Source organism: Gorilla gorilla, chromosome 6, assembly GCF_029281585.2.
Source record: "Gorilla gorilla gorilla isolate KB3781 chromosome 6, NHGRI_mGorGor1-v2.1_pri, whole genome shotgun sequence".
Taxonomy (NCBI): domain Eukaryota; kingdom Metazoa; phylum Chordata; class Mammalia; order Primates; family Hominidae; genus Gorilla; species Gorilla gorilla.
Window position 1 is genome coordinate 29,392,504 of NC_073230.2, and position 20,963 is coordinate 29,413,466.

The 20,963-nt window shown below is 38.1% G+C and overlaps 1 protein-coding gene across 6 annotated transcripts in view; it reads right to left on the reverse strand.

The window, feature by feature from the left end:
- Window positions 1-20,963, reverse strand: part of CDCA7L (cell division cycle associated 7 like) — a 45,841-nt gene that overhangs the window by 16,056 nt on the left and 8,822 nt on the right. For 2 of the 6 annotated variants that reach the window (XM_063708401.1, XM_063708399.1), the window contains exon 1: window positions 17,372-17,390. The exons of 3 other annotated variants lie outside the window; for them this stretch is intronic. In XM_063708401.1, the coding sequence (XP_063564471.1) occupies window positions 17,372-17,383 (12 nt within the window). In that variant the 5' untranslated portion in view covers window positions 17,384-17,390. Of the gene's footprint in view, window positions 1-17,371; window positions 17,522-20,963 lie in introns of those variants that run through there. One more of the 6 variants, XM_063708400.1, reaches the window with a different exon arrangement.

Here is a 20,963-nt window from a genome sequence, read left to right on the forward strand (position 1 = left end):
GATTCAAAAGAGGCAGGATTAAACCAGGGGTTCTTGCTAATCACTTAGGGACATTTTCTGGAGGGGAGTAGAGATCTCATCACTTCATCCAACTGCCACGGTTGCCCAGAAGTCCCCAGTAACCCTCAGCAAAACACGCTTCAGCTAAGAACTCATGGCAAAATAAGGTGTGGGGTGGATGGGGGAGATAAAACTTAAAATTCTAGATATACACCCTATTTTACAGAGAATGTTAAAACCAGGCCAGAGAGAAGACATGTTTGATCTCTTGACAAAAAGAAAAATTGTTTCTGAGAACCAATGATCTCTTTTTTTTTTCCTACAGTGGATGCATCTTTAAATGTCATCTACATAAAAAAGATGCCATAAAATATTATTAAGCTCTTTTCTTAATGTTCACCTACACTATTTATTTTTCTCTTCTTTGTCATAGGCTGATTCAGAAAGCAGAAAGTTCATACAATGAAATAAGTAGCTTTTCTTCTTTTCTATATTGTAAGTCAACTTAAGTAGCTGGGGATTAATTCTAACAGAATTCAAATGCTATTAGGGGATAACTGATCCCAGAGAGAACAATGTCAGCACACTTAATCCACAAATATGTATCTGCTGGAGTTCATTTTTGTAAGTTGACTATTTTCTCCCAATTCTTTGTTTTAAAAAAGTTCACACACACAGAAATGTGAAAAAATAGTACAAACACCTGTTGATTCTTTATCTAGACCCATTATTTGTCACTGCATTTGCTTGCTTTCTCTGTTTCAACAAATATTAGGTTGAACCATGGGCATTTGCCGATATTTGGCTGTTTTTAACTTAGGAAAATAGCAATTTAATATGAGCCAACCTAATCCATATATTCCCACACATTGATTAAAGTAATTTGCAAACATTGTATTGATTGGCCCGAATATAATTCAGCACATATCTCCCACGGATAAGGACATTCTCCCATAGAACCACAAAACCATAATTGTACCGAAAATAATTAACATTAATTCAATAGTATGATTTACTGTAATTCTATATTTTAATATCTGCAACTGTTCCCAAAATGTCTTTTATAACTTTTTGGAGACAATAAGATCCACTCCAGCAAGGTTTTGCATTCTATTTGATTTTTATGACACTGTCTTTTGTTGTTTTTCACAACACTTTTTTTTTGATAGACCATGACAACTGCCTTGTAGAATGTCATGTATTCTGAGCTTATCTGAGTGTTTCCTCATGATTAGATTCAGGTTATGTATTTTTGGCATCATTCTACATAGGTGACGCGTACTCCTCAATGCATTGCATAAGGGGGCACAAAATGTCAGGTTATCCCACTATTAATTAGTAATTTTTTTTAAATTTTTCATTATAAAAACTTTCAAAGATATTTCAAAAGTAGATGGGAAGATATTTTAATGAGCATACATTGATCCTCCCCGTAATTATCTGCCCAAGGCTAACTGTGCTTCCCCTGGATCCCGACCCAACTCCCCTTCTTCTAAATTATTGTGAGGCAACTGTAGACATAGTATCATGTCACTCTGTATCATCATCAAATGTGCAGTCTGTATTCACAGTTCTTCTGCCTCATTTTTTAAAAACTTAGTTTATCTGCATCAGGATCCAAATAAGGTTCACACTGATCAACATGGCTCTTAAATCCCTTCTCATCACTCCTTTATCTTTTTTTCTCTTGCAGTTTATTTTTGAAGAAACTGGGTCATTTGACTGTGGAGTTTGTCCAAGTCTGAAGTTTTATTTTTTTTGCAGCCCCAAGGTGGTCTTTAACAGACTCATTTGGGTTTACAATTTGGGAGTTGAATCTGGAGGCTTTACTTCTAGTTGGCTTGCTTTTGCCAAGACTACTTTTTAGGAAGTGCTGTTCTTCCTTTGGAAAGCACATAAGGTCTGGCTGTCTCTTTTTTTAGTGATGTTGCTATTTGGTCAATAAGTTAAGGTGGAATCAGCCTGATTTGTTCTTTGCTTTTAAAACAAACAACAATAACAACAACAAAAAACACCCTTTCTCCTTTGTCACTAATAAGGAATATGCAGAGTGATACTTGAGATTCTGTGAATAGCCTCCCTGATAACATCTCGCTCAACAGTTTCAGCGTCCATTGACAATTCTTTTTTCACATATTTTTTATTTTAATAAAGACAGGGTCTATGTTACCAAGGCTGGTCTCAAATTCCTTGCCTCAAGTGATCCTCTCACCTCAGCCTCCCAAAGTGCTGGGATTACAGGCATGAGCCAGGGCACCCTTGAATGAATTATTACATTAGGGACTACAAAAGAGAAATTTTCAGATTTTCTCTCTCCTTCATAAAGTAGCTGGCATTCTTGTATAATATAGTCTTTCTCTCACTCTCCCCCTTTTCTTCTACCATGTATATCCATGGATTTCTAAAAATTATTATTCAATGTGTTTTAATCCATACTCTCATAATGCTGACTGTCCCAAATTTGGCCATTGGGAGCTTCTTGGAAAGTCATCCTCTGTCTTTCTGACATGGCACTAGGGGTCTTTCAACACCTCCTTGCTTTCTGACACAACAAGCATGGCAAGCTAACCTTGTATGTTTCCTGTCCCAGACCTCAAATCAGCCATTTCTCCAAGGAGCCCTGAAACCTTTCACTGGGAAATGGCATTTAAAAACCAAGCTCGGAGAACACAGTGCACCTCGGTTAATTAAGTATCATTGCTTGTAGGCTCTTTGGACAGAGCAAGGATATTTTAAATAGGTAAATCACAAGTTCATGGTGACACCTTGAATTCAAATCCAACACGGAGGCTTCTTCCTCTGCTCCCTCATCTCTCCCTCATCTCACATTAGCATCGCCGTTCCACCACAAGGAAAACCCTCGATTCCCAAAATTTTTAATATACTTATCCACGTGGTGCTCTATCTACAATAAACACAAAATAGCGCCAAACTGACGCCACCAATATACTACCAACAACAAACAGTGCAGTTCAAGATTTCTTTGCAGTTCTTTCTAGCCCTGGAACATAGTCTCACTATACACAGGATCTTTTCCTTCAGCTAACCAGATGATCGTTGTACATGGTTATGCAAAAATGTTTCACATGTACTTCCCATTTCATCATGCAGTATATTAAAAAGATGTCCTTAACAGTTGAGATTTAATAATTTTTACTGTCTCATCAGAACATTCTTATGTGAAACTGACATTTTCTTTTTAAATTGAGTGCATGGAGGTGAATAATGCAATGACTACTAATACAGTTTGTTGCTACCACCTGGATTCATGCTAAACATCAGCAGATTTCTCCACTTTGGCTTTTGCACAATCAGTGCAAATATCAACACAGCAAAAAGGGCAAATAATCTTAGTATTATTATGACATTACATTCGCCCTCATGGACCCGTGAAAGGGTGTCAGGGCCTCCATCTCACACTTTGACCACTGCACTAGCATATACAGAGTTGTGTATTCAAAAGCTACTTAGCTTCGTGGAAGTCTCTGTGTGGGTGTGTTGACTTAATTTTACATTTAGTCAGGTTCCATTTAGGTAACTGGTAATCCTTAATCTATTTACTTTCATCCTTATTTTAATGCTTCTTGATTAAAAATAATTAGAAAATAATGATTCAATCAAAGGAAGTGTAACATAAATACAGAAATGGGATACCCCAAGTTCAGTGATGCTGAAGGGTTAATACAAACACTTTCCCACCATCTAATAAAATCATTGCAAGGGACAAACAAGAACAACACTTACAGAAGTAGAGTTCCACTAACAATTTTTTTTACCAGCCACACGTAGTGCAGCACTAGCAAAGCCTAACTCTGACATCGTTCTTGGGGAAAATATTGAAACGTTTCTCAAAGAGGTATGTTAAACAATGTTTGCCACCTTATCTTTTCAAAGACACCTTTTGTTGTTGTTTAGCACTCAGAACTCAGAACTAATATGCAAGGAAAACACCCAGACTAGAGAAACACAGACAATACTTATGAAAGTGTGCCTATGTTGTAGTTACACAATAGCCACTGAGTTCAGTCCCTGCAGAGGCACTAAGAGGGACAGTGTGTCAATTTCAGTCTTTTTCTTTTGGCCTTCTCACCATTCTACAAAATTCAAACAGCCATGCTGGCCCAGAAGCTTCTTTTAACATAAATGGTTTAAAGAAGGAGGAGCACCCCATTTATGGATTTAATGGAAATACATACAAGGAATGGAGAGGGTTGGTGATAGGAATAAAATGCTTCCAGCAGCAACTGCATTAGTCCCTGTGCTACTGTGTTCAGCCCCACCACTGCTGCGAGCCTGTGTCCGCCTAGCTAATTCCTCCTTCTGCATCTTTGACTTCTGCATCTGCTCCAGAGGTACCATTAGGGGGCTATAATTACTGATTAGGAACAAAAGGAAAGAGCACACTTTCAAAAAAAACAGCCTACATTCTTGGGGTACGCAGGGCTCTGATCCTTCAAAAGGTATTAAAAGAGTTTCAGACAGTCACAAGCTTCAGGATTTGGCAAAAAAAAAAAAAAACTAAAATATTCAAGTATTTTGTTGCATCTAACAGATGCAACAGAGGCAGCAAGATTTATATGAGAAGGACCTGATAGAAAGGATACACAGGGACCTCTTCTAATGAGTGACCAGTTCCACAACACAGTGATACATTAGGCCCAAGGATCTGTCACTTTTCTGTTCCATTCAGCAGTGATCCACTGGGTAGCTGCATAGTCTAGACAAAATGCAACAGACCTTTTTTTTTTTTTTTTCAAAGTTTCTGTTCCATTCTATTACAATAATGCCAATCATAAGACTCACCAAAAAGAAAACTACAGCAAGTAACTGAAAACAACAAAAATACAAAATTTCTCAATCACTGGATATTTACATTAGTTGAACTTCTGAATTAGGATAACTACTATCTAGTGAACCAAAAAAAAAAAAAGGGAAAATTCTCATCTGAAAGTGAAAAGACTATGTCATTATTTATAATACTTGTTAAAAATCGACAACTTCATGCTATTCCTTTCATGTACAGTTTCTGTTTGTCTACTCTGTCTTTATTGGAATTAACAGTGTGAATATCATCAAAAGTCATATGGGGGACCAGGATTCAACTCCATGAGAACACAGGTACTAGAATGGAATCCACAGGCACCTAACATAGAGCCCAGCCTAAAGCAGATGATCAATAAACCCTTGCTGAAAGCATTTACATGCATCTGACTTTGTAGCCATTTTCTTAAGAAAGGTGTATTTTACTAGGAAAATACTAAGTCAAAAAGGTACACTCTGTGACATTCCTACATGAGGAGAATTAAGAATTTTCACCCAGAATCCTAAGACATCTTTCTACAAAGCAGTCATATTCACAGCTCCCCTTTCAGAAAGGACTGCAGGTTTCCCTTATAAGCCATACAGATTACCTGAGAGCTTTTCTCTGAAATACATTATGCAAACTCAACAGGCTTTGGGGCCAAGCAGGTGGGTAACAGGGCAGTAGGTCAGCTGTAGGACAATATGGGATGGTGCTGACTGGTAGGCTGAACACATATATCAGGGAAGGGAGGCCACTCCTCCACTCCAGCTGATCACTGCCCTGCAGGAACAGGGGTCTGGTGTGTCTGACCTCCAACATTCCCAGAGAACCTGAAAATCTGAGTGTTGGTAAGAAACTTCCCATCTACAGACTGGATCTCAAACTTGTTCAGGGAACATGCACAGTGGAACTCATAGGGCTCTGTGGGACACCAAGGAAACTGCAAATGCCGGAATTCCAAATATTACCAACAGTATTAATATATCTACTAGGGCCTAGTAGTAATAGTAGAGGGCATCAAAGTGTTAAGAAGATTAAGAAAAACTTTATATCCTTTCCCTTATTCATGTCATCATGATTCACAAGAGCCAAAAGGTGGAAGCAATCCAAGCATCCATCGATGGATAAATGGATAAACAAAATGTGAGACATACATATAATTGAATATTATTCAACACTAAAAAGGAAGGAAATTATGATACATGCCACAACATGGATGAACTTTGAAGACGTTATGCTAAATGATAATAACCCAGTCTCGATAAAACCAAGAATGGTATGATTCTACTGGTTATAACAGGTACCTAGAGTGGTTGAATCCCCGGAGACAGCAGAATGGCACTTGCCAGATGCTGAGGGGAGAGAGAAACGTGGAGTTACTGTTTAATGGATACAGAGTTCAGGTTTCCAAGATGGAAAGAGTTCTGGAATTTAAATATGCTTAACACTACTGAACCATACATTTTAAAATGGCTAAGATAGGAGATTTTATGTTATATGTATCTTAGCACAATTTAAAAAGAATTCAACGAAAAAAGACAAATTAAGAAAGACAATTTAAGCCAGGCATGGTGGTTCATACCTGTAATCCCAGCACTCTGGGAGGCCGAGGCAGGAAGATCACTTGAGCCCAGGGGTTTGAGACCAGCCTAGGCAACATGGTGAGACCCCGTCTCTACCAAAAAAGATACAAAAATTAGCTGGGTGGTGGTGGCGTGTGCCTGTAGTCCCAGCTACTCATGAAGCTAAAATGGGAGGATCGGTTGAGCCCACGAGTTAGAGGCTGCATGCAGTGAGCTATGATCATACCACTACACTACAGTCAGGGTGTCAGTGAGACCCTGTCTCTAAAAGAGAAAAAGAAAAAAAGAAAAACCGGGGTAGAGGGGAATTTTTCCTTCCTTAAGTGAATGAAATCTTCCAAACTGACAGAACAAGTCCAGACCTTAGCCTAGTTTTAATGGTACCATCACTTTAGGGGCATGTGGCTTGAGAACCCAACTCTCTCACCTAAGGGAGGTTCAGATACATCATCGTAGGTGCCAAGGCTTCAGCTTTAGTGTCTGACCAACCAGGTATCTGAGCCTGTAAGCCCATTAGTTAACTGATAGTCTGGAGGACAAAGCTGTTTGCAGAACCACACTTGGCTGAAATCCAGCTTTGTTCTATCCCAGCTAAACTATACTAATAAAAATAAACCCTGCTGAGTTGCTGCTGGCTTCTCGTTGAGTAGGTGCCTTTCAGGCATACAAAGCAGTGCTCTGGAAGTCTCCATACCATTTTGACCTTTGTCAGCCTGAGTCTCCATTAAAATTCGATTTAAAAAACTAATAAGCTATAAAAAGATCGTCAAACTGTCAGTTGGTGTTCAATCAAGTATTTACCTTTGAAAATATTTTAATGTGAAGTATTGTTAATTTAAAACTTTATATTGTGAAATGAAGTATAATATTTTTTAAATTAAAGCTTTTCCATATCTCAATGATATCTAAATTCATCCTTCCTGGATTAAAAAATACAACCTCGTACCCAGAAGGAACACACTTATCAGTATTAGTTTTTGAAGAGAAAGAAAATAAGATTCACTTTTTAGGCCAACTGATACAAGGGCTGATTTTGATATACTCCAAGAATATTCAGTGTACATTTCACGTAGAAGCAAGCTCTATTTTAAAATTTAAAAAGCAGACAAAAGATATTTATGCACACTACTGCATTTTCCTTATTAAGTGTTTTGAAAGCAATTTTGATAGCAATGACAGCAGAATTTGCAAGGTGTACTATCTTGCATCTATGAAAAGAGATCTACACAGAGGAGAGCATTCCTTCCTCTTTAACACACCACGAAGGGTGAGAACTCTGTTATTTTCCTATGCAAAATCATTTCTTTGAATTTTTTACAATTAAATTGGTTGGCCCATAAGAAAAGTACATACCATGCACCAACCACAAGAACTAACTCAAAATGGATCACAAACTTGAATATAAAACTATAAAACTTTTAGAAGAGGAGAAAATCTTTGTGACCTTAAGTTAGGCAAAGAATTCTTAAGATACAACACCAGATACAACACAATACAGATCTTTAAAATGTGTAAATTAAACAATCAAAATTAAGAACTTCTGCTCTTCAGAAAACGCCGTTAAGAGAATGAAAAGGAAAGCCACACACTGGGAGAAAATATCTGCAAATGCTGTCTCTGATTTGCACCCAGAAAATATAAAGAATTCTCAAAACTCAATAAAAAGAAAACAAATAAATCAGATGGTCGACGAGTTAAATGGTAAACAAGCACAAAAGAGAATTAAATTAATGCACACATGCATCTGACCTCTGAATGGGGAGGACTTTCACCAATCACGTAAAGGAGACCAAAATGGAAAAGTAGATCACTGACCATGTAACAGTTTAAAGCTTCTCACTTAAAAGAAGAAAATTCAGAAACAAAAACAAACAAACAAACAAAAAAAGGTAGGGCAAAGATCTGACAAAAATATGACAAATTATTAAAATTGCTAAAAATCTCATACAAAATGAAATATATACCATGGCCACACAGACAAAATGGCAAAACAAAGAAAACTCACTAGGGAAAACAAAAGAGGCTAAAAACACTTAAAAGTCCTCAGCCTACCTAGTAATGAAAAGAATGGCAAGTAAAACAAGTATTCTTTTCATCTAGCAATTTAGCAACATTTTGCTTCCGTTTTTAAGGGCATGCTCAATGATGGGGAAGGTGTGAGGAGACAAACACTTCTATACAGAACTGGTATGAGGACACTGAACCCAAGGCTTCAGAAACTAAGTATCATCATATACATCTAAAATAGGGCAGTTAATTTTTAAAAAATTATATACAGTGCAATTTCAAGACTGCCAGGAAAATGTAGCTAAACTCAGGGTGAAGGAGTATGTGAATTACTATTAGCAGTTAAGAGAATCATAAAATCAATGATTATCAGGCCAAGTGTGGTGGCTCATGCCTGCAATCCCACTGCTGTGGGAGACCAAGGCAGGAGGATCACTTGAGCCTAGGAGTTCAAGACTAGCCTGGGCAATACAGCAAGACTCCAGCTCTACAAAACATAAAAAATTAGCCAGGCATAGTGGCATGTCTGTAGTCCCAGCTACTTGGGAGGCTGAGGAGGGAGGATTGATTGAGCCCAGGAGTTCAAGGCTGCTATTAGCTATGATCCTGCCACTGTAACAGAGGAAGACCCTATCTCAAACAATTAAAGAAAAAAAAAAAAGATAATCAGATTGTGATGGGATCTCATCCATCAGTTTGTGCTTCATATAATGGGAGTGACAGCCAGACACAGAGGCACACACCTGCGGTCCCAGCTACTTAGATGGCCTAGGCAGGGTAGCTTAAGTCCAAGAGTTCAAGTTCAGCCTGGGCAACAAAGCAAGACCCTATCTCTATAAGAAATAAAAATAAAGTAAAATTAGGGCAACCACAGTTAGACTTACTCAAAGGCATGTAGCTTGTTAGTGTCCTTACATTAAAAACATTTCCAAGCATCTAAATAAGAAAACGATCTGTTTTTCTATAACTATATATTAATTACTATTCAGCAGTTAATTAAAAAAATACAAACTCATGTTAACACCAACAGCACAAGCAACAATTCGAGGAAAATAATAAATTGGAATTCATCAAAATTAAAAACTGTTGTGCATCAAAGGACAGCAAGAAAGTGAAAAGAAAAATCTGCAGAATGGGAGAAATAGCTACAAATCATGTATCTAATAAGGATCTACTATCTAGAATATATAAAGATTTCTTACAACTCAAGAAAAAGGCAAATAACCGATCAAAAAATAGGTGAAGAATTTGAACAGACCTTTCTCCAAGGAAGATATACAAATGACAAACAAGTACATAAAAATACACACATCAGTGGTCATTAAGGAACTGCAAACCAAAAATAGGTAATACTAGCTGGATACAGTGGCTCATGCCTGTAATCCAAGCATTTTGGAAGGCTGAGGCAGGAGGATCACTTAAGCTCAGTTCTAGACCAGCCTGGGCAATGTAGCAAGACCCCATCTCAAAAAAAAATTTTTTTTTTAATTACCTAGGCATGATGGCACACGCCTGTAGTCCCTGCTACTTGGGAGGCTGAGGCAAAAGGAACTCTTAAGCCTGGGAGTTTGAGGCTGCAGTGAGCTGTGATCAAGGCACTGCATTTTAGCCTGGGTGACAGAGCAAGACCCTGGCTCACAACTAATAATAATAACAATAATAATAAAGACATTGAATAGAAGCCATGGGGAGTGGAAAAAAGCCACACACAGGTCCAGGCAAGACAGTATGTTCAGAAAAGATCTAAGATGATCTTCAGTTTTCAGGGTCAGAACATACCCAGCCAATCTTTTAAAGATTTCCCTAGCACAGAGTCAGTCTGCAAAGACTGGCAGAGGTGGCCACTTCTCGAATATTTAATTCTCAACAAAAGAACAAAGACATATAAAAAAGAAGAAAAACCTAGCCCATTCAAAGAAGCAAAATTAATTGACAGAAACTTTCCCAGAGGAAAACACTGGGCTTACTAGACAGACACTGGACTTACTAGACAAAGAAAACTATCCTATGCTGAAAGAACAAAAGGTACAAAGAACTAACGTGAATCTGGAAAACGAGCAAAATGAGCCTATTAACAAAGAGAAATGAAGAAGGACTCCGACAGAAATTATGGAGCTGAAAAAAATAGAATAACCAAGTCGAAAATTTCACTAGAGTGATTTAAAAACAGATTTGAGGAGGCAGGCAAATCAGCAAATTTGAAGATAATGCATTTGAAAATACTGAGTCAGAGGAGAAAAAAATTAGAGGAGAAAAAGTTAAAAAGAATACAGAAGAGTGAAAACAGCCTAAACTACTTCTTTAGACACACCAATATAGGAATGATGGGAGACTCAGAAAGAAAACAGAGAGAAAAAGAGACAAAGATTATTTGATACGACAGTGGGCGAAAACTCCCCCAACTGGCTGAAAGGCACGAATTGGAATACATCCCAGAAGCTCAAGGAATTCCAAGTAGGACAATTCGGAAGAGGTCCTTTCAAAGACACCATATAATCAAATATTAAAAGCCTAAAGACAATCTTGAAAGTAGTCACATACAAGTGACACTCAACAAGATTATCAGCTGTTCAGCCCCAGTCAGGGGTTTACAGATAAAACCCCCATCTCCCTGGGACAGAGCACCTGGGAAAGGCGTGGCTGTGGGCCCAGCTTAAGCAGACTTAAACATCCCTGCCTGCCAGCTCTAAAGAGAGCAGTGGATCTCCCAGCACAGCGTTCAAGCTCTGCTAAGGGACAGACTTGCCTTCTCAAGTGGGTCCCTGACTCCATGCCTCCTGACTGGGAGACACTTCCCAGCAGGGGTCAACAGACACCTCATACAGGAGGGATCCGGCTGGCATCTGGTGGTTGCCCCTCTGGGACGAAGCTTCCAGAGGAAGAAACAGGCAGCAATCCTTTGCTGTTCTGCAACCTCGCAAACGGTCTGGAGCGGGCCTCCAGCAAACTAACTCCAGCAGACCTGCAGCAGAGGGGCCTGACTGTTGGAAGAAAAACTAACAAACAGAAAGGAATAGCATCAACATCAACAAAAAGGACTTCCACTCAGAATCCCCATCCGAAGGTCACCAACATCAAAGACCAAAGGTAGATAAATCCACGAAGATGAGGAAAAACCAGCACAAAAAGGCTGAAAATTCCAAAAACCAGAATGCCTCTTCTCCTCCAAAGGATCACAACTCCTTACCAGCAAGGGAACAAAACTGGATGGAGAATGAGTTTGATGAATTGACAGAAGTACGCTTCAGAAGGTGGGCAATAAACTCCTCCGAGCTAAAGGAGCATGTTCTAACCCAATACAAGGAAACTAAGAACCTTGAGAAAAGGTTAGAGGAATTGCTAATGAGAATAACCAGGTTAGAGAAGAACATAAATGACCTGATGGAGCTGAAAAACACAGCACGAAAACTTCATGAAGCATACACAAGTATCAATAGCCAAATCGATCAAGCAGAAGAAAGGATATCAGAGACTGAAGATCAACTTAATGAAATAAAGCACGAAGAGAAGATTAGAGAAAAAAAGAGTGAAAAAGGAACAAAAAAAGCCTCCAAGAAATATGGGACTATGTGAAAAGACCAAATCTACGTTTGACTGGTGTACCTGAAAGTGACGAGGAGAATGGAACCAAATTGGAAAACACTCTGCACGATATTATCCAGGACAACTTCCCCAACCTAGCAAGACAGGCCAACATTCAAACTCAGAAAATACAAAGAACACCACAGAGATACTCCTTGAGAAGAGCAACCCCAAGACACATAATCATCAGATTCAGCAAGATTGAAATGAAGGAAAAAAGGTTAAGGGCAGCCAGAGAGAAAGGTCAGGTTACCCACAAAGGGAAGCCCATCTGACTAACAGCGGATCTCTCGGCAGAAACCCTACAAGCCAGAAGAGGGTGGGGTCAATATTCGACATTCTTAATGAAAAGAATTTTCAACCCAGAATTTCATATCCAGCCAAACTAAGCTTCATAAGCGAAGGAGAAATAAAATCCTTTACAGACAAGCAAATGCTGAGAGATTTTGTCACCACCAGGCCTGCCTTATAAGAGTTCCTGAAGGAAGCACTAAACATGGAAAGGAAAAACTGGTATCAGCCACGGCAAAAACATACCAAATTATAAACACCACTGACACTATGAAGAAACTGCATCAACTAACAGGCAAAATAACCAGCTAGCATCATAATAACAGGATCAAATTCACACATAACAATATTAATCTTAAGTGTAAATGGGCTAAATGCCCCAATTAAAAGACACAGACTGGCAAATTGGATAAAGAGTCAAGACCCATCGGTGTGCTATATTCAGGAGACCCATCTCACACCCAAAGACACACATAGGCTCAAAATAAAAGGATGGAGGAATATTACCCAGCAAATGGAAAGCAAAAAAAAAAAAAAAAAAAAAAGCAGGGATTGCAATCCTAGTCTCTAATAAAACAGACTTTAAACCAATGAAGATCAAAACAGACAAAGAAGGGCATTACATAATGCTAAAGGGATCAATCCAACAAGAGCAGCTAACTATCCTAAATATATATGCACCCAATACAGGAGCACCCAGATGCATAAAGCAAGTTCTTAGAGACCTACAAAGAGACTTAGACTCCCACACAATAATAGTAGGAGACTTTAACACCCCACTGTCACTATTAGATCAAAGAGACAGCAAATTAATAAGGATATTCAGGACTTGAACTCAGCTCTGGACCAAGCAGACCTAATAGACATCTACGGAACTCTCCACCCCAAATCAACAGAATATACATTCTTCTCAGCACCACATCAGACTTATTCTAAAATTGACCACATAACTGGAAGTAAAACACTCCTCAGCAAATGCAAAAGAACGGAAATCATAACAAACAGTCTCTCAGACCACAGTGCAATCAAATTGGAACTCAGGATGAAGAAACTCACTCAAAACCGCACAACTACATTGAAACTGAACAACCTGCTCCTGAATGACTACGGGGTAACTAACGAAATCAAGACAGAAATAAATAAGTTCTTTGAAACCAATGAGAACAAAGACAACATACCAGAATCTCTGGGACACAGCTAAAGCAGTGTTTAGAGGGAAATTTATAGCACTAAATGCCCACAAGAGAAAGCAGGAAAGATCTAAAATTGACACCCTAACATCACAATTAAAAGAACTAGAGTGGCCGGGCGCAGTGGCTCTCGCCTGTAATCCCAGCACTTTGGGAGGCCGAGGTGGGCAGATCACGAGGTCAGGAGTTAGAGACCAGACTGGCCAACACAGTGAAACCCCGTCTGTACTAAAAACACAAAAAATTTAGCTGGGCATGGTGGCAGGTGCCTGTAATCCCAGCCACTTGGGAGGCTGAGGCAAAAAGAATAGCTTGAACCTGGGAGGCGGAGGTTGCAGTGAGCCAAGATTACGCCATTGCACTCCAGCCCCAGTGACAGTGCAAGACTCCGTCTCAAAAAAAAAAAAAAAAAAACTAGAGACGCAAGAGCCATCAAATTCAAAAGCTAGCAGAAGACAAGAAATAACTAAGATCACAGCAGAACTGAAGGAGACAGGGACATGAAAAATCCTTCAAAAAAATCAATGAATCCAGGAGGTGATTTTTTGAAAAGATCAACAAAATAGACCACTAGCCAGACAAAGAAGAAAAGAGAGAAGAATCAAATAGACACGATAAAAAATGATAAAGGGGGTATCACCACTGATCCCACAGAAATACAAACTACCATCAGAGAATACTATAAACAGCTCTACACAAATAAACTAGAAAATCTAGAAGAAATGGATAAATTTCTGGACACATACACCCTCCCAAGTCTAAACCAGGAAGAAGTCGAATCCCTGAAGACCAATAACAAGTTCTGAAATTGGGGCAGTAATTAATGGCCTGCCAACCAAAAGAGTCTAGGACCAGACAGATTTACAGCCAAATTCTACCAGAGGTACAAAGAGGAGCTGGTACCATGCCTTCTAAAACTATTCCAAACAATAGAAAAAGAGGGAATCCTCCCTAACTCATTTTATGAGGCCAGCATCATCCTGATACCAAAACCTGGCAGAGACACAACAAAAAAAGAAAATTTCAGACCAGTATCCCTGATGAACGAAGATTTTCACATTGACAATAAAATACTGGCAAACCAAATCCAGCAGCACATCAAAAAGCTTATCCACCAGGATCAAGTTGGCTTCATCCCTGGGATGCAAGGCTGGTTCAATATATGCAAATCAATAAACATAATCCATCACATAAACAGAACCAATGACAAAAACCACATGATTATCTCAATATATGCAGAAAAGGCCGTCAATAAAATTCAACACCGCTTCCTGCTAAAAACTCTCAGTAAACGAGGTATTGATGGAACAGATCTCAAAATAATAACAGCTATTTATGACAAACCCACAGCCAGTATCATACTGAATGGGCAAAAGCTGGAAGCATTCCCTTTGAAAACCAGCACAAGACAAGGATGCTCTCTCTCACCACTCTTATTCAACATTCTGATTCTTCCTATCCGTGAGCATGGAATATTTTTCCATTTTCCATTGCCAGGGCAATCTGCCAAGAGAAAGAAATAAAAAGTATTCAAACAGGAAGAGAGGAAGTCCAACTGTCTCTGTTTGCAGATGACATGACTGTATATTTAGAAAACCCCATCATCTCAGCCCCAAAACTCCTCAAGCTGATAAGCAACTTCAGCAAAGTCTCTGGATACAAAATCAATGTGCAAAAATCACAAGCATTCCTATACACCAATAATAGAGAGCAAAATCATGACTGAACTCTCATTTACAATTGCTACAAAGAGAGTAAAATACCTAGGAATACTACTTACAAGGGAAGTGAAGGATCTCTTTAAGGAAACTACAAACCACTGCTCAAGGAAATAAGAGAGGAAACAAACAAATGGAAAAATATTCCATGCTCATGGATAGGAAGAATCAGTATCATGAAAATGGCCATACTGCCCAAAGTAATTTATAGATTCAATGCTATCCCCATCAAGATACCATTGACTTTCTTTACAGAATTACAAAAATCTACTTTAAATTTCATGTGGAACCAAAAATGAGCCTGTATAGCCAAGACAATCCTAAGCAAAAAGAACAAAGCTAGAGGCATCACGCTACCTGATTTCAATCTATACTACAAGGCTACAGTAACCAAAACAGCATGGTACTGGTACCAAAACAGATATATAGACCAATGGAACAGAACAGAGGCCTCAGAAATAACACCACACATCTACAGCCATCTGATCTTTGACAAATCTGACAAAAACAAGCAGTGGGGAAAGGATTCCCTATTTAATAAATAGTGTTGGGAAAACTGGCTAGCCGTATGCAGAAAACTGAAACTGGACCCCTTCCTTGCACCTTATACAAAAATTAACTGAATATGGATTAAAGACTTAAATGTAAAACCTAAAACCATAAAAACCCTAGAAAAAAACCTAGGCAATACCATTCAGGACACAGGCAGGGGCAAGGACTTCATGACTAAAACACCAAAAGCAATGGCAACAAAAGCCAGAATTGACAAATGGGATCTAATTAAACTAAAGAGCTTCTGCACAGCAAAAGAAACTATCATCAGAGTGAACAGGCAACCTACAGAATGGGAGAAAATTTTTGTAATCTACCCATCTGACAAAGGGCTAATATCCAGAATCTACAAAGAAATTAAACAAATTTATAAGAAAAAAAAAGAACAACTTCATCAAAAAGTGGGCGAAAGATATGATACTTCTCAAAAGAAGACATTTATGCTGCCAACAAACATATGAAAAAAAGCTCATCATCACTGGTCATTAAAGAAATGCAAATCAAAACCACAATGAAATACCATCTCGTGCCAGTTAGAATGGCGAACATTAAAAAGTCAGGAAACAACAGATGCGGGAGAGGATGTGGAGAAATAGGAATGCTTTTATTTTTACACTGTTGGTGGGAGTGTAAATTAGTTCAACCATTGTGGAAGACAGTGTGGCGATTCCTCAAGGATCTAGAACCAGAAATACCATTTGACCCAGCAATCCATTACTGGGTTTATACCCAAAGGATTATAAATCATTCTACTATAAAGACACATGCACATGTATGTTTATTGTGGCACTGTTCACAATAGCAAAGACTTGGAACCAACCCAAATGCCCATCAATGATAGACTGGATAAAGAAAATGTGGCACATATACACCATGGAATACTATGCAGCCATAAAAAAGGATGTGTTCATGTCCTTTGCAGGGACATGGATGAAGCAGGAAACCAGCTAAATTATCAGCAAACTAACACAAGAACAGAAAACCAAACACCACATATTCTTATTCATAGGTGGCAGGTGAACAATGAGAACACATGGACATGGGAAGAGGAACATCACACACTGGGGCCTGTCGGGGTTGGGGGACTAGAGGAGGGATATAATTAGGAGAAATAACTAATGTAGACGACGGGTTAATGGGTGCGGCAAACCACCATGGCACATGTATACCTATGTAACAAACCTGCACGTTCTGCACATGCATCCCAGAACTTAAAGTATAAAAAAAAGAAAAAAAAAGATTATCAGCCATTTTCTCACAGAAACCTTAAAGGTCAGAAAGCAGTAGGATGATACATTTGTAATATATTTAAAATGCAGAAGGGAAAAAAACTATCAAACAAGAATTCTCTATCTGGTTAAAAAAAAAAAAACTGCCCTTCAAAAATGAGATAAAAATTAAGACATTCCCAAATAAACAAAAGCCAAGGGAATTCATTACTACTGGCATTTGCAACAGAAAATGCTGAAAGGAGTACTTCACATTTACATGAAAGTCACTACACTGTAACTTTGCCAAAGCCATACCAAAATATAAAGTTCTCAGGTAAAGGTAAATACATGGACAAATATAAAAACTAGAGTATTATTGTAAATTTGGCTTATAACTCTACTTGTTATTTTCTAAAGGATTAAAAATACTTACGAATCTGTTCATGGATACACAACACATAAAGACATAATTCCTGATCTCAATTACATAAAATGATGGAAAAAGAGCTATATAGGAGTGGAATTTTTGTATGTCGCTAAAGTGAAATTGGTATCATTCAAACCAGATTGCTATAACTTTAGAATGTTATATGTAATCTCCATGGTAACACAGAAAGTATCTAAGAAGAAAAGGAAATGAAATGAGAAGAGAGTCAAAATGTGCCACTACCAAGCAATCAACTAAACTCAAAGGAAGGCAATAGCAGAGGAAATGAGGGACAAAAAAGCCATAGGATATACAGAAAGCCTATTTTTTAAATCACAAGATTAAGTAATTCCCCACCAGTAATTACTTTAAATTTAAATGTGTTAAACTCCAAATCAAAAGAAATTGACTGGCAGGAAGGATTTTTTAAAAACAGGATACAACTCTACGCTATCTACAACAGACTCACTTTAGATCTAAAGACACCAATAGGTTAAAAGGACAGAAAAAGATACTCGATGCAAATAATAACCAAAAGAGAGATGGAGTGGCTATACTAATATGAGACAAAATAGTCAAAAACTGTTTTGAAAGACGAAGACATTATAGATTGATAAAAGAGCCAATTCACTAGAAGATAGAACAATTATAAATATATACACACACCAAACATCAAAGATCCCAAATATATGAAGCAAACACTGACAGAACTGAATGAAGAAATAGACTGTTCTGCAACAACAGATAGAAACTTCAACACCCCACTTTCAACAGTGAACAGAACAAGACAGAGCAATAAGGAAACAGAAGACTTGAGCAACATTATAAACCAACTAAAACTAATAGAGAGCACTCAACCCAACAACAGAATAAACACTTTTCTCAAGTACTTATAGAAAATTTTCCAGGACACACTATATGTTAGGCCACAAAACAAGTGTAAACACATTTTTAAATGACTGAAATAATACTATCCTTTGTTACAATAGAGTGAAACTAGAAATCAGTAACAGAAGGAAAAATGAAAAATTCACAAATATGTGGAAATTAAACAACATATTCCTAAACAACCATGGGTCAAAGACGACATCACAAGGGAAATTAGAAAACACTTTGAAACAAATGTAAATGAAAACAAAATTTACCAAAATATATGGGATGCAGCAAAAGGCACTGCTAAGAGGTAAATTTATAGCTGTAAACACAATAAAAATGAAGATCTCCAACCAAAAAACAAACCGTACACATTAGGGGAACAGGAAATGTATAGCACACCAAACCCAAAGTTAGCAAGAGGAAGGAAACAAAGATTAAAACAGATATGAATAGAATAGATAATAGAATAAGAGAAAAATCAATGAAGCCAAAAGTTTATTCTTTGAAAAAAAAAATCAACAAATTGGCAAATCTTAAGCTACGTGACTAGAAAATATATAGAGAAAACTCAAATTACTAACGTTAGTAATGAAATTGGACATTACTACCAATTTTACATAAATAAAAAGGATTGGCCAGGTGCAGTGGCTCACGCCTGTAATCCCAACACTTTGAGAGGCAGAGGTGGGTGGATCACAAGGTCAGGAGTTCAAGACCAGCCTGGCCAAGATGGTGAAACCCCTCTCTACTAAAAATGCAAAAAAATTAGCCAGGCTTGGTGGTGGACGCCTGTAATCCCAGCTACTTGGGAGGCTGAAACAGAGAATTGCTTGAACCTGGGAGGTGAAGGTTGCAGTGAGCCGCGACTGTGCCACTACACTCCAGCCTGGGCGACAGAGCAAGACTCCATCTCAAAATGAATAAATAAATAAATAGGATTTTAAGAGTACTATAAACAACCGTATGCCAACAAATTGGATTATCTAGATATAATGGATAAATCCCGAGAAACAAACAACCTAGCTAGATTAAATTATGAAGAAACAGAAGATCTGAATATATTTGAAATAAGGATTTTAAGTAGTAATCAAAACCCTCCCAACAAAGTAAACCACAGGAGGAGATGGCTTCATGGGTAAATTCTACCCAACATTTAAAGAAGAACAAACACCAGTCTTTCTCAAAGTCTTCCAAAAACTTGAAGAAGGAGGAACACTTGAAACTCATTCTATGTGACCAGCATTGTCCTGATACCAAAGCCAGAGAAAGATACTAGAAAACTATATAGCAATATCTCTTATGAATACTGATACAAGAATACTCAACAAAATGCAGGTAAAACAAATTCGGCAGTGTAGCAAAAGGATTATACAAGATCACCAAGTGGCATTTATTCTAGGAATGCAAAATGGTTCAAACATATAAAAATCAATTAATGTAGTACACCCTATGAACAGAATAAAGGGGAAAAACAAAGATCATCTCAATTGATGCAGAAAAACATCTGACAAAATTCAACACCCTTCCCTCATCAGAAAAAAAAAAAATAGAAGGAAACTTAAACTCACCAACATAAGGCTATATATGAAAAACCCGCAACTAACATGATACTCAATGATGAATGGAAGATTGAAAGCTTTTCCCCTAAGATCAGGAGCTAGACAAATATGCCTGTTTTTACCACTTCTATTCAACGCAGTATTAGGAGCTCTAGCCAGACCAATCAGGCAAGAAAAATAAATAACGCATCCAAATTGGAAAGGAAGAAGCAAAATTTATCTCTGCTATAAGAGACGTGATTATATATGTAGAGAACACTAGAGATTACACAAAAAGTAGTTAGAGCTAACAATTAGACATTGCAGGACACAAAATCAACACAAAAATCAACTATGCTTCTACACACTAACAATGAACAATTATGAAAAGAAAATTAAGAAAACGATTCCATTTACAATGGCATCAGAATAATAAAGTACTTAGAAATAAGTTTAACCAAAAAGGCGAAAAAAGCCTTGTACACTGAAAACTACATCCCCGAAAAAATCAAGGAAGACAAGGAAATGGAGAACCATCCCATGATCGTGGATTGGAAGGCTTAATATAAGGTGACAACACTAACTGAAGCTATGTACAGACTCAATGCATTCCTTCTCAAACTCTCAGTGACTTCTTTCGTAAAAACAAAAGTCCATCCTAAAATTAATGTGGAATCTCAAAGGACCCTAAATAGCCAAAACAATCTTAAAAAAGAAGAACAGGCCGGGCGCAGTGGCTCACACCTGAAATCCTAGCACTTTGGGAGGCTGAGGTGGGCAGACTGCCTGAACTCAGGAGTTTGAGACCACCCTGGGCAACATGGTGAAACCCCGTCTCTACTAAAATACAAAAAAAAATTAGCCAGGCATGGCAGCATGTGCCTGTAGTCCCAGCTACTCGGGAGGCTGAAGCAGGAGAATTGCTTGAACCCAGGAGGCAGAGGTTGCAGTGAGCCGAGATTGCACCGCTGCACCCTAGCCTAGGCTACAGAACAAGACTCCATCCCTTAAAAAAGAAAAAAAAAAAAAAGAACAGTGTTAGAGGACTCACATTTCCTGACTTCAATACTTACTACAAAGCTATAGTAATCAAAACAATGTGGTCTTGGCATAAAGGCAGACATATATATCAATGGAAATGAATAAAGAGCCCAGATACAAACCCTTGCATATACAGTTAACTA